We start from the raw sequence: 15,410 nt of genomic DNA, 5'->3' as shown, positions 1-15,410 counted from the left end.
ACACGGCCAAACTGTGGCTTACACTTGATTATGTCACTGAATCTCCCATTAAATATCACTTACATTTTAAATGTTTGTTTCTTGTGTCAGCAGCAGTTTGTCAAGTGGACAAACAGACCAACACAAATATAATAAAAACAAAAATCGATACTTGGCGCCTGTGTATCGATACAGTATTGCCCCTCAAAATATTGCAATACTATGCTGTATTGATATTTTTTTTCCCCACCTAATATACACATACAGACTTTAAAACAACTATAAAGTCATAATGTGTGTAGTGGCTTCCTTCTAAGATCCAATAGCCACGGTAGTGATGGGAAAATGAAGCTTGGGTGAACCACTTAGACTCTAAGTGGTTCAATGCTTCAAGTCTTGGAGGAATTGTTTTGAAAACGGGTTCATTACTAGAAGCTTCAGTAACGGCGTTCTCGCCTGGTGAAGTGCCAAGGCTGCATCTCAATTATCCCGACAAGATAGATGACAGGAGACTTTTTTTTTTTCGACTAACAACGGGATATCATTCTTTTTAAAGTATATATTAATGAATTTGTGTATTGGGAAAACAGAGGATGTGCTGGGAAAATATGGCTCACAACCTCTCCACATTCAGTTTATGTTTAGCCAGTATAAAAAGGTGAGGGTACACTTTGTTATTTATCCAGTACACCAGTGGGTCTTCACATCTTTCCAGCGGTGGAGCCGTCATGTACTGCTGAACCTCCACTGTAGCTTCCATATTAATGAAAATAAATCGATAAGAACAAACTAATGATCGTCACTGTTGAAGCTGCTACAAACCAAACGGAACTTTTTTATGCTTTGAGCGCGTTCCAATCCCGATCGAACCGAGGCGGTGGCAGCACCTGACTAGTGTCCGTGTTGGTGGCGCTGCGAACCACTCAGCTGATTCATTCAGAGAATTAAGCAGTTGCTACTTCGGACGTCATGTGTACGTGAATCAAATGGAATTGTAGTTGATAGTTTGAAGCACGTATCGAAGCTTCAGTGTCAGACTGCCATCACTAAGCCACGATCTTATGGGCATTTAATTGCAAAACACTTGGTCCAATCCATCTTCCATACCTTATTGGATCAAAAGAAAAACTAATAGGCTTAATCCCACTTCAACTTCTGAATGTGATTATCAATGCACAAATTCATAATAAATAAGACGCCTTAAGAAGTTGTAAAAAGAAGCATTCACACCTGCTCTGGTGATCGGCGTCCCCGTAGTAGCACGTTGTTTCCCAGGGAAGTCCAGCAAATTCAGCCGCTTCTTGAAACAACTGCGTTAAAACTTTTCATATTTAGTTTACTACTGTACATGCGGATAGATAAAAACTGTTAAGTGTTAAATAGCTTTTTTTTTCTTTAGCACGCTCACTGCTCTTTGACGGCCTCCATACTTCCATCGTTAGCTTTGCCCCGCCCCCGGCGGTGCACAGGTGTCTGTAATTGCTCTCCTCTAGGCTACTTCCGGTCCTACTAAAGCGTTATTCTGCCCTTTCCCCACCTTTCTGTCACTTACTGCAGCATCTATTTGGATGCCAGGAAAAGATAATACACACTTTAAAATGGGAAGAGCACAACACAAGATGGCAGTGTCTGCAAGGTTTTCTCATTTTGCATTACAAAAATAGGAATTTAAACCATAATAGTTCCTAGTATCTAAAAAAAAAACACTCTAAATGTTGCCATTATACTGTAGGTAGGTTGACAATGATGTCATTAGTAAGCAGTATTATATTTTTGCGAAGCCATATTGATCTCACTGATCAGAAACATTACAGTGGCACACATCCGCTTTAGGGGCTTCATTCATTCATTCATTCATTCCTGGGTAAAATTTTCTTCCAGATGTTTAAACAAGGAAAACTCAAATCAAAGCTAGTTTGTTCCTGTTTGGACAGACTTGGGAGCAAGAACATACTGCAGTTGCATGCCAGAGTCTTCGGTCTATGGTGTTTACACATGGCTTTCTGCTATTTTAAGTGGACATCGACACAGTGTGAAAAGAGCTGAGATAAGATGTTAAGTCTTTGGTTAAACATTAGCAGCATGTACCTGTGAAAATATCATCTTTGATTTCCATCTGAATAACTTTAAATGACCAAATTAAAACTGTCTCCTTGTCCCTCATAGAGGAATTTGTCAACACAATCAGTTCAGTTAGATTTTAAAAAACATTTTTATATAGAAAAAGTTCCCTAGTATTTACTTGAAGACACTGACTCACACACCCTCTGAGCTGATGTCGAGGGGACTTTCAGTGACAATTTGGATTACAACAGGAAGTAGCAGGAAAAGGTCCAAGGTTTGAAACCAGTTGAATACAACCAAAACAATGTTTGGAAGAAGGCTGTTATCCTGTTGGCAAGCTGCAAAGACCAATTCATTGTCATTTACAGCGTTTCATTATCAAAACTACCTTTCAGAAGGATGAATCAATTAATCTTAGATTTAACGCAAGACAGGCAAAATTATACTTAACATTTTAATCATCAATTAATAAAATAAGTTGAAGTTCAACCAACGATTTAGAAGCAATCGATCATACTGGAGTTTATTTTATATTTGAAATGTTTGAATTTGACAGACAAAGCTATTCAATAGCCCTACTCTTGAAGAGGTATTTACCATTGGTAAAAGAATTTCATTTTTCAGCATGCGCACCTGCCCCTGGGATATGTTAGCAGTACCGACTTTATGTACGTTTCCATTTTTCCAAGTTTTCATTCATAAGAGAAAACGGATCAATCATCTCTGAGAGAGCAGAGGACTGATTTATGTGATTAAAGCCTATACTAAAAAAGGCCAAATTGATATTTTGAACAGACAGCATGAAGTTAGACTTGTTTCTAGGGGTGGACCACATCTACTAAAAAATAATTTAGTTTTAAAGGATCCATGATGATCTAGAGTCTCAAACAGCAGGAGGTGTCACAGGGGGGGAGGAAAATCGTCATGGCTCAGCATTGTTTGCACGCGTCCCCGCATCAGGGTGGATCTCCTTGGATGTGTGTATGCTTGTGTGCCCAACCACACTATGCCTCCTGTTGTCTCTGCTCTGGGTCTGACCCTCCAGAACAGTGTTGTGAGAAGTCCAGGAAGATGCCGTCGTGCTCCGGCTCTGAGTCCAAAAACCCCAGGACGTTGTCCATCATGACCTCCGGACTGGACGAAAGACTGGGACTGGAGCTTGTGTCTTGAGCCAGCGCTGTAGAGGACGCGGGGGAGTCGGACACTAGCGAGCCTGTACAGTGTGTGTTGTGGCCTCGGGAAGGCTCTGGGAGGATGCAGGGGGAGGGTTTTTGTGGGTTGAGAGGGTGGGGACCCGCAGGGCTGTCAGCGACTCCGGGCCCGGGGTCCTGGCTGGAGTTCACAGTGTCTGTACAGAGGACAGCAGATGTTTAAGAGACACAAATATCCCGCCAGAAACACTAGCCACTTCGAATTTTAAAATTTGATAGGGTCAATGTTTTGTTGTATATTTTATTACTGCGTAGCCGTACCTGAAAGTGCTGGTGAGTGGTTGGCGAGGCTGGGTGTGCTGGTGTTGTTGTTGTTGACAGTGGACGTGGATTCATCCAAAGAGCTGCTCTCCTCCAAGCAGGAAGTCACCTCAGAGACGGAGTGTCGTCTGATACCTGTGCCACCTCCTGTGGAGTAGTCGGCGTCATACTCCACCACGGGGGTCAGCATGGGAACGTTGTAGCTCTTAGAGCGTACCACTGGGTTTTTGGCGATGGGCGAACTGCTTGGTTTGGAGGACCAGGAGCGCTGCAAACGCATTTCTGGAGAGAGAAAGAGCGAGTTAGGAGTAGAGAAAGATTGCTTTAGAATTTTGATGACTTCATAATTGAAAACACACCCCAGAGTACAAGAAACAAGAGTACAAGAAAGTACAAGAAAACACAACACTTCAAGAGATCATGGCACTTGTAACCTTTAGTAAAAACATCCACTGTACATCATCTGTACACACATATAGACTCACACACACACATACCTAATACGCAGGAAGAGCAGTGTGAATTGGAAGATCCATCTCTGGAATATAACCCATGAGTCCCGAGGTAGGGAGAGACCACCTTCTGGATGAGAGACTCCAGACGAAGGTAGTCGTCAGTTACACCTTTAGATTCATGGACACCCTGCATCAGACACACACAAACACACACAAAGACTAGTTAGCCTGTATGTGTGTCAGCCACCAATTGCCGCTTGTTGGCCAGTGATAACGGAAACTTTAAAAGCTAGGAAGAAAATACCAGGGGAAAGAGAAAGAAAGTTGAAATTAGTTTTTCAGTGATTTTATCAAACACGCAGCCAGTTACTGCGAGTAGAATCAAAGGCCTCTGAGAAGGTAGCTGAATTTTAATATTGATTAAACATAATGAGGTGGCAGTGGACAATAGGACAAGGCCGTAAAAGACAACATGAATAAATAAGCTGAGAGCGTTGAGTGAATTGGGTCCAAATCTTAGACTTCTATAAACACGTGTAAACATACCGAGATAAGAACAACATCAACGTCAGCACTGCTCACTTTAGAGCGAGACAGACTAAACAGATACAGGCAGAATTTCTGTGAGGAAAGTGACCAGTGGATGTCAAATTTTATGACGTAACCCACTGCAAAGATAATTCTTTGTCTTTCGTTACTATGAGGGACCACTTTCACATTGCATTGTAATTTGATTCATTGTTGATATAAAAATATATATATTAATTAGAGTAGGTTTAAAAGGAGTGCGGGCCAGGTATGGGTCTTATGGGTGTTAGGTCAACATAGAACTCAAACTAGGAACATGAGTAAGAAAAGCTGTTTCACCATGTCCTTGATAGGAATAAAGGGGGTGTTTGCTTGCAACTGTGCACAAATCCAGCTTCACTGTGCATCCACTCTGCATATTCCATATTCCAGTTCCTTTAACTGTGTAAATACCGTACATATCCACACTCCTTATATTTCTTTTATTTACATTTCGTCTATGATATTTATATACTTCTTGCAACTGTAACACATAATTACCCTTCGGGGATCAATAAAGTATTACTGATTTCTGATATGTGGAGCCCTCATTGCCCTGTTTACAGCACATGGGTCTTCATGGGTGCTTATATCTGCACTGTTGCCAGGAAACACAGGCATTACAGCTTTGCTGCGAGGCTCAAACCCACTGTGCACTTGATGTGTTTTAGGTAGATCCATGGCAAACAAATTACCTTCATAATCAATGGGAATCAATATGGTGCTGTTTTATGAACTCAGAGCCATTAAGAATAACAAGCTTTTCTGTTTGAAAGATGCAGGCCTTTTCTTTACGTAAAACTAGGATTCAGTTGAAATCGCCTCTACAATTTTGATAAACTTAAGACCTACTTTTTGTTTCACGCTGAGAGGTGTGAGCCCAGACTTTAATTCAAAGTTTTAAAATAACAAAAGGAGAGATCAATCAAGTTTCAGTACTCTGAATTATTGAGCATATGCATCAAAACCACAGCACAGAAAAAAGCCACATAAATAGACCAGACGTCAGCGAATTGGTGCCACACAATGAAAGAGAAATTACTCACAGATGAAAGAAGTAGTCACAAAAAAAAAAAAACAGCAAACATTCAGTGCTGAATTTTATCTCCCTTACACTCAACCTCTTGTCTTAGCTGCCCTGCTTTCCTGTCTGCTTTTATATCTTCAGCTCTACCTGTTTATTCGTTGTGGGCAACAACAAAAAAAGACCAATTAAAACAGGGAAATAAATATATCTTGTTTTCTTTTCTTGAGTTTTTTTTACCCTCTGTACCATCCTGCCCTGCTGCCTCGCTCTCCCTCGGTCGGAAGCAGCCGGTTTGGGTAAATGAGTCACTACAACAATGTTGAAAGTAACCCACACAGGAACAGACACGCAGTTATAACTCCCAGACACACTTGAGAACACACTTAATCCACTTGCATTCACTCCCTGACCCACATCTTTCATGGGACCAATACATGGCTAACATTGATTGGAGAAATTTACTTCTAGTATTGTAAATTTTATATAAAGAATTTAAAAAAAAAAGATTAGAGAAAGGACCAAAAAAAGAAACATAATATTGTGTAGCAGAATTTTGTTTCTTTCTATTGTTTCTTTAATCGTCTCGCAACCCATCATGGGAGTCCTGACCGCTGCCTTGATCCTCTCAGGAGAAGAAGCAAAATTATCAATGCATCCTTCAATAGTAAAATATGGATTTCTTTAACAATGACTAATCTGCAGAAGACAAAAAAACTGGTGTGAAACTTGTGAAATAGCAGCATCTTAATTTGAAAATCGAGTAAGTGTTGTCTGCATTAACTGAATACAGCAACACCGCTGTTAAATGACAAGTAAACAACTCTCTTCCTGTTTCACAAGAAGTAAAGGTAATGCATAAATAGCTGCAGAATGGATGAATAACTAAATCAAATAAACCTAATTCAGCCAAATAAATTCCAAATTGTTACAACTTTAAAACTCTAAAAGGCCAGGCTTCCTACTCTTAGTTGTCCATTGTTACTCAATATAGTTTATTTTGAAATGTTTATGAACTGAAGCCAATTATCCAAAGGGGACACATCAATGTCTGCGCTCTCATTACACAGAAATTTCACATAATGACTCTTTAATTCAACAAGTTTTTGCTAATAGGTTCTGAAACACTGTCATCATAATTGACTTTTTTTTCTCTTTTTGTGAGGACATAAGGGTCTTAAAGGACAGTGTACACATGAATAATTTGCACAGACAAACATTGATACAGACACAGGCAGGGTGCGGAGGGTACTGAGCGGTTATGGGAAGATGACTGAGATTACTTCCTGTGAGATCCCTTTGCAAGAAAATAAGTCAACAGACCTCTGTAACCTCTGATCCTCCATCTGTTGTCACTTACCCTCTTCCCTAACCCTACAACAGTCATGTCTATCTCTGTATGTGTTTAAGGGTGTGTGTAGAGATAGCGTGAGAGATTGTAATGCAAAGTGGGTGATAAGGAAAGGAAAAGATAAATAAAAGTGTTTGTGTGTACCTGTAGAATTAGCAGCATCTGTATGATAGAAGGGGGAACTCTGGCTCGGGGTCGAGACAGAGCCTCGTCCAGTTTCAGGTTGAGGGTGATGATGTTCCTGAAGTGGAGGAGAGCCAACTGACGCACTGATGGCTCCTTACCCTGAGGGGACACACACACACACACACACACACACACACACACACACACACACACGTCAACACACGTCATCACAGTTTTGTAAGGAGAATATAGGCATGTGAATGTGTGTAAGGCTGTGTGTGTGTACCTGTACTGGATAGAAGATGGCCAGCAGCATGGAAAGAACATCACAGAAGAAGAAGTCCCATGTTTCAGCCAGGGAGTCCAGCAACTTCTGACCTATAACACACAAGCATGAAGACAACCAACCAATCACCTCAACAACAAAAGAAATTACAGCAACAAAACTGTCTGGCACACTCAGTTAATAAAAGATAATGTCCTATGATATTATGGTAAAAATCTCTGCATCATGTTATCTGAGAACTTTGTGTGGTTTGTTCTCATTGCAGAGGTTGTTGGGGTTCTTATTTCCAGGCAAATCGTAGAGCTTATAATTGTACAGTAAAAATTCTGTTGCTTTCTAGCTCTGAGAATGACTAAATATTCACACACACGCACACACACACACACACACACACACACACACACACACACACACACACACACACACACACACACATACAGACAGACAGACAGACAGACAGACACACAAACACGCATACCACAAAGCCAGAACAATGGGTATGTGAGTCACTGTATTTCAGCGCAGTGGTTTGCCTTAAGTTTGCCTTAATTTCTCACTTTGACTGGATGTTGAGTAATTGACGTAGAGCATCACTTTCTGTCTGGTTGCTGTGACGACAGCACTGACAATCTAATGTAGTTAGTCAGACTGTGCGTGGGAATGTGAGTGTGTGTGTGTGTGTGCGTGTGTGCGTGTGTTTACCTTCATAGAAGCGGATCTTGTCTCTCAGTATCACCATGCCTTTAGTGAGCAGCTGGTTCTGAAGGTACTCAGTGAAGAAGGAGCCCAGCTCCGTTTTTAGCAGCTGCCTGCAAAAAAAAATATGAATGCATATGAGTGCATACATACTGTATGCGGACCATCAGTAATACACTAATTAGTTCTTGATCACTGGAAAGCGACAGTGTTTAAACAGCAGCAGACTCAGGAAATGAGAAAAGATGTTCAAACTAAAAACAAAAAGTTATGGCAACATCTGGACCTTTTCAACAACAGGATTTTACATTTGAACTGTTATCATGGGTAAAGATTAGTTATTGAAGGAAGAGAAAATGTGACCTTTAATCTTTATCTAGTCTTTGCAAAGACGACTAATGTGTTTCTCCAATGTAATATTCACATTGTTTAATTACATAGATACAACAGCTCGAGTAAGTGTAGGGGTACAGTATAGGTACGGTATTTATGTATGTGCACAGTGTAATGTTTAATGTACATGACTAGAGTCGTTTTGACAGCCCTGTCTCATCTGCCCTCAGCCATAGTGGAATTTAACCCACAGCAGTGACCCTGCCGTAACTTCAACCTGTCATTTAACTTGAAGATGTTTCTGATTCAGTGGACAGTAGGCAGCCGAGAACCGCAGGAGGAAAAAAAAGAGCAGTAGAGAGTGATGCAACAACAAAACTCGGTTACTAGCCATGTGTTATTGTGTCAGTAAAAGACTAAATTTAGCATGCAGAAGCTGCCATTGTGTGCAAATGGGAGCAAAGGAAGGTGGGAAATTACAGAGTAAAACACTATAATTTAGTCAAGTTTCTTCCTAAAATACAAACCAGCTCAAGCTCAACATTAGCCGTGCTTGTGTGAAAGTCAGAGAGAGAGTCAGAAAAACAAAAATAAAACGCAAAGAGACAGGAAGCTAACCTGACACCTTCATTCAAAGCGTAGAGTTCATTTTCCCCAAGATCCTTCCTCTGGAAAACTGATATCACTGCGTTGTGGATGCTGAGAAGAAACACACACAGAAGCATTTACTGGACACATATTCACAAAGACTGACGTGTAGAACAATAGAATAATATTCAATTTGTCAACAATATGCATGATCATTGCATGACTAGTTGCTGCATGAGGCACCATTTCACACAAAAAGGACAATGGTTTTAGGATTTCCATTCCTTAAAACTGAGATGCATTGTAGATTTACAGAGCCAAAAAAAACAGTCAGGAGGTGGCATGAACTTGTTTCACTGTATGTTCCAGTCCAGCTGTATACATGCAGAACTCCCCCTCCAACCCTCCAGCAAGCGTTTGTTTTCCACTCTCTGCTGTCTAGTGTAAAATAAAAGCTGAAACACCATATAAATAACCAGTGAAAAGAGAGAGAGGAGGAACCAAAGAAGAAAAGGCTCTATGAGGCAGAATCAGAATAAGATGAAAAGAGGAGTGAGAGGTGGGTGGAGATAAAATGAGATAGATGATGGCCCCTCAGGGAAGAGAGACAGCAAGAAACGCGAAAAAGGACACACACACACAAATACATGTCTGTGTGTGTGTAAACATAAAGGCATGACAGCTTGAGTGTAAAAAAAAAAAAAATACATATTTTCACATTCCTTTAAATCTGACAAGTAAACCAACGTGGCTCACACTTTAGACGCACTCACCTGTTCCAGGTGGCGTTGGTCCCAGCCCTCCTCTGCTGGGTCCCTCTGTCCCTGCTGCACTCCTCGGCCAGTCCTCCAGTTGTTCCTCCCTTATCCCCTCCTCCTCCTCCTCCTCCTCCTTGGGATTTTGCCTGCGAGAGGTCAGTCAGACTGGAGGATGAGTTGCTGCCCAACCTCAGCTTGCTGTGGAGACTTCTTGAAAATCCAAAAGACAAAAGGAGAGAAATGATTGTAAGCAGGAACTGCAGTCCTTTGTGGTACTGGATGATACTGGTGGAGCCAAGTCCACTTTCCAATACAGCTGCAGAGATTAACTGAATAATCAATAAGTTGTCAACTAATAACTAATCGTTTTTTTTTATGAAAAGAGAAATTCTCTGATTTGAGCTTCTTAAATGTGACAGTAAAGTGAATATCTTTGAGTTGTGGACAAAAGACATGTAAGGATGTCATCTTGGGCTTTAGGAAACACTGATCAACATTTTTAACAAAGGAGGAAAAAGTTAGACAAAACGATGAGGGAATAGAGAGAGAGAGAGAGAGAGAGAGGGAGAGAGAGAGTTGGTGTGTGTTTGTGTGTGTGTGTGTACGCTCGTATGTGACTGTTGAGATTTAGATTTTGACAGTGAGGACATATAGTATTTGGAAAGGGGAAAGTGAAGACATTTTGGCGTGTGCTCACTTCTTCCAATGGCTGTTAAAGTAAGAACTGTTGGGTTTTAGTTTCAGATATAGGTTGTGGTTAGAAATGTACCTGTTATGTTTAAGATTAACAGTGAACAAATGTCAATAAGGGCTCTAAAAAGTACAAAAGAACAGGAACAAAAATACAAAAATGTGATTTGACAGCTAAAGCTCAGTAGACAGAAAATGAAACTAGTGTCAAACTGCTAAATAGGTCAGGTACAGTCAATGAAAAAAAGTGTCTCCTACAGGTATGTGCGGCATATGTGTGTATGTATATTTGTATTATGCATGTACTGTATATATGCATACAAGTATACACATGTGGCAAACTCCAGTTCTACATATATTACTGCTGCTTTGTCTCTGTTCAACAAATGAAAAAGACTTTCACATTCATTCAAACAACTAAACCTAACTACACACACACACACACACACACACACACACACACACACACACACGTATGAGTATGTACTTACTCCAGTAACTGTAAAGGTACCACATATCCCCACTCCATAAGTGTGTGTCCCACTGAACAGAATGAGAAGTAGATGAAAGAAAGGATGAAGATGGTGGAGGAGAAAAAGTGTCTCTGTCCTCATTGGTCTCTCTCACTCTTTCACATGCCCTTTTCTTTTACTTTTCTCTTTTGTCTTATTTCTCTCCCTTTCACTTCTCCCTTCTTCTTCTACCTTAACGGTTTCCTCTCTATCCTCTTCTCTCTTTCTCCCTTTGCCAGTCTGTGCCAGTCATTGACCGTGTGACCCTGTAAGCTGTTGTGCCAGGCGAACAAAGAAACCCTTTGAGGTTCAAGAGCTGCCAAGAGAGTGGGGAAAGATTTAAAGGTGACACATTTCACTTCCTCCTCCACCTATTTTTCTGTCTGTGTAGGGCCCAAGACAGATAGAAGTTGTATTTTAAGCTATTTTCACATGTGGGCCCAATAAGATGCTCATTGTACAACATATCTTTATTCATCACATAGATCCCTGTCATACCAACATTTTTGGACAAAAAAAGCAGAAGAAAGAGAAAAAAGAAGGGGCTAAAACGAAAGTTAGAAAGTGAAAAAGAGACAAAATGAGGATGGAAAATCAGAAGTATGAAAAAGAATATGGCAGGGAAGCAAGAGAAGGTGTGTGTGTGTGTGTGTGTGTATATGTGTGCGTGTGTGTATATGTGTGCGTGTGCTTTAGTTCTCTCAGTCAACCTGGATCGTAGTTCAACTCCATATAAATAGGTCAGTGCGAGAAACAGGAGCCCAAGGCACACACACACACACACATACATACACGCGCGCACAGAGACAGACAGACAGACAGACAGACACACACACAGCTTGCGTCAAAGTGAGGATGAATTTCTACGTTCTCTGAGGAAAGGTGCAATGTTGTGCACTTAATCAATCCACCCACTCAAATGTTTTCTCCTGAGGAACGGATTTGAGCATTAAAAAGAAACGCACACTGCTGAAGAAAAAAAGATTAGATTAGATTAAATAATACTTTCTTCATCCTACAAAGTGGAAATTCACTTGGGATAGATTTTCACATTTATGTAATTTAAAGAATGCTGATGTAATCCGGAAGTTAGACAGTTTTTTGTTTTTGGCTCTGAAACAACAGGAAGAGTTGTGAGAGAAATCGCTGCGGACTAATTACTAAACAAAGGAGGATAAGGGGGATGTTTGCATGAATGAAAGAATGAATGAGGTCATTCAGGAATGTGTGTGTGTGTGTGTGTGCGTGCGTGTGTGTGTTTCACTTTCATCTACCTTTGACGGGGTACAAAGAGAGAAAAAGGAAAAGAAAAAGTTTTGGAGCTGCAGAGAAACTCTCTAAATGAAAGCTGCTGGCACAAATGGAACCCCAGATATTTAACCATATGCAAACATATGTAATAGTCCAAAGAGTCTGCAGAGTAATTTTGTGAGTGTTGTCACTTTTCAACATCTCTGCTGTCAGTTAAAAAGAGCTAGCATTAGACCAAGTAAGAGACCAACCCACCCCTCAAGGGAGCAGTGGGAAGCCATTTATTGCGCCTGGGGACCAACTCCAGATCTGAGCCAGTAGGACATGTTTTTGAAACATGAAACCGTAGCACACAGAGGAAACCCACGCTAACATGGGGAGAACATACAAACTCCACACAGAAAGGCCCGGAATGACCAGGATTCAAACCCAGAACCTTCTCGTTGTGAGACCACAGTGCTAACCATTGGGCCACCATGCTGCCAGTATGTGTGCGTGCGTGCGTGCGTGCGTGCGTGCGTGCGTGTTTGTTGGGGCAGTAAGCAAGACAAACCCGACAAAACTCAAGTAAAATAAAACAACAAAATGGAATCATCATGGCTGACATTCTAAAAAATTCCTACCTCCTCAATGAGCCCTCTCGTTCCATCTTAGCCTTGGCAGACAGCTGTGAACCGCCCTATAACCACTAATGACGAATCAGCATCTGAATAAGGAAACAAGCTGAATTAAACAAACAAACTTAAAACTAAATTACCTGAAGTAACAAACCTTTGTTTTTTGTTCAGTTGAGTTGATTTTCTAGTGAATAGGCCTTCTTCGCAGTACATGTTTTGACATGACACAGCAGGTAAAGCACAGGTGTAAACAATAATAATTAATATTGGTTGAATTTGATTTAGCTGCTTTAGAAAAAAGCCATATGCCTTCACTATGATGTGAAAGATGCTTTAATTGCACAAAAGAGTTTTTAAAGCAAATCAGGAGAATCAAAACATTCTCCTTGTTGGTAAAATATGAGATGCTGGGATGGCCTAGTGGTTTAACACTAGGTAAATAGGTTTAACATATGCACCTAGCGTAACATAGGTACATATGTTTAACTTATAAAACATTTGAGAAGATGCACTGTGCTTTGTCACTGTTGCAGTAAAATACAGCAGTACTAAGTCAGACAGATGGACAGACAGGTGTCTCTACTCACTGTCATGCTAACAAGACACCATATTCTAATCAAATTACAGTAATGTGGTTGGACAGACATTTGATCCTACCACAAACTCAAAAACCCCTACTCACTCTCTCTCACACACACACACACATGCACACACACACACACACACACACACACAGGTAGAATGACACACACATATCAATCAGGCTTGTAGTACAGGGCCAAACAGGGTAAAGCTGAGGCTTCCACCTGACCTGTATCACTGTCTTAACCAAAACAACATTTGGCTCTTTATTTTCTTTACTCGACAACCTTGCACTGACATGGATACAATCTGCAAACATTAAAGTGTCAGTGAATTACTTTACACAGTTACAGCGTTGTTTTTAGACTTTCATCGCTCTTACATTGAGAAAACTGTGATACAGTATGAGGGCCTTGGAGAAGTTGAGGTCATGATCACAGTCCGTTTGGATGAAAACTGAAATGAATTTGTCTGGTTGGGTAATAATGACTAAAATAAACCATGACCTTCTGTTGTATATGTAATTATAAGGAGATATCAGTGACTCCGCTGCTAAAAAAATAACAACCATAATCTGCTTTAAAACACACACACACACACACACACACACACACACACACCACAGGGAAATTACCACCATGCACCAGACAAGTGGTAAAGTAAGTCTTGTCTGTCTTGCAGCAGGTTTGTCTGTTCTACCAGCCTCTGGCAAAAAAAAAAACAAACCACAAGTTGGAGGTTCTGCAGTAAACCATTGGTGTCTAGAGCTTTCCTACCCTGACAGTCTTAAAGTGTGCGTCTTGGCTACCTGTGGACAACCAGTGTGCAATGCACTTTCAAATCGAGTTCATCGATTTTCATATAGTATGCTATACTCACTTTTTCAGAAGTCTCCCTCGTCCCCTTTAATAGCAAGTGTTCTCTATGTTTAAATCCCGCTACAAACGCCAAAAATAACTCCTGTATTCATGTGAAGGCTGGAGGTCTACGCGGTTGTAAACAGCCCACAGTCGCAGCTCCTCAGCGCAGATGACAGCGTGCAAGGGCTGCGCACGTTCTGCTGAAAAGATCCGATATGTGGACCTGGACCCGGACCCGCGTGAGCTGCGAGCTGTCAGCGCGGCTTTCAGGACTCTCCGCGAGCGCCAGAGAGAGAGATGGAGGAAGTGAGAAACGTAAAGCGAGAGACAGACAGAGGGAGACAGAGAGAGAGAGAGAGAGAGAGAGAGAGAGAGAGAGAGAGAGAGAGAGAGAGAGAGAGAGAGAGAGAGAGAGAGTGTGACTGACAGACAGTATATTTGGATAAATTGTATTCTGATGCTGTCACAACATTGTTACTGAAACTTTCATGCCAATAAAGCCTCTTTGAATTGAAAAAAAACCGAGAAGGATGGTGTGTGCGCGTGCGTGCGTGCGCGTGTGTGCGTCAGAATAGGAAGCGGTGGGTGAGACATGTAGTTTATGGTGTTAGTGGTTTAGTGTGTGTTTGTGTGAGGTGTTAGAGTGTTATATTATTATAATACAGTGCATAATACAACAGTTGAGGCTGTTTTATCTGCTGGTTTGGTTCTCTGTCTGTCAAAAACAAAAAACGACTAGAGAGTATTGTCAGGACATGTAGCAGATTGCAGGCATCAACTTCCCCACCCTCTCTCACATCTACTCTAACAGAGTGGCAAAGACCCAATCCATTGCAGCTGACCCTATATGATACACTCAGAAACTCTTTTATCCCGATTTCCATTTCCATTTTAAACAACTATTGAAATAACTATTAATTGTATTGTGGGATCTCATGTTTTGCTGAATTGTTGTGTGTCTTGTCTGCTGGCTGTACAAACAAATAAAGTTACCTTGAGTTTGAAAGATAAACAGCAACAAAGAAAAAATAAATCATGATGCTACTTTATAGCTCATATTCAACTACCCAAGTACTGAAATTTAATTTTAAGTTAGGCTACTTGAACTCGAGAACGACAAGATGTGCTACTTTCAGAGGAAGATCTCGAAAACTTTGCATGGGGTGGATAAGAGGTAGCAAGAGGTTTTGGCATGGTCA

At 40.9% G+C, this 15,410-nt stretch overlaps 1 protein-coding gene across 1 annotated transcript; it reads right to left on the bottom strand.

The window, feature by feature from the left end:
* Window positions 1-1,067: 1,067 nt before the first annotated feature.
* On the bottom strand, window positions 1,068-14,535 carry LOC116672848 (proline-rich protein 5-like). Its single transcript, XM_032504806.1, is given in 11 exon segments — window positions 1,068-3,076; window positions 3,078-3,391; window positions 3,516-3,797; window positions 4,013-4,157; window positions 7,057-7,197; window positions 7,325-7,416; window positions 8,027-8,133; window positions 8,972-9,052; window positions 9,715-9,909; window positions 12,776-12,858; window positions 14,231-14,535. Coding segments are annotated over 10 exon segments (1,494 nt in total). The 5' UTR covers window positions 12,802-12,858; window positions 14,231-14,535; the 3' UTR covers window positions 1,068-2,965.
* Between the last annotated feature and the right edge of the window lie 875 nt (window positions 14,536-15,410).

Source organism: Etheostoma spectabile, chromosome 23 (genome assembly GCF_008692095.1).
Source record: "Etheostoma spectabile isolate EspeVRDwgs_2016 chromosome 23, UIUC_Espe_1.0, whole genome shotgun sequence".
NCBI classification, from domain to species: Eukaryota; Metazoa; Chordata; class Actinopteri; order Perciformes; family Percidae; genus Etheostoma; species Etheostoma spectabile.
Note: the sequence above shows the minus strand (reverse complement) of the source record. Positions and strands in the feature narration are given on the sequence as shown.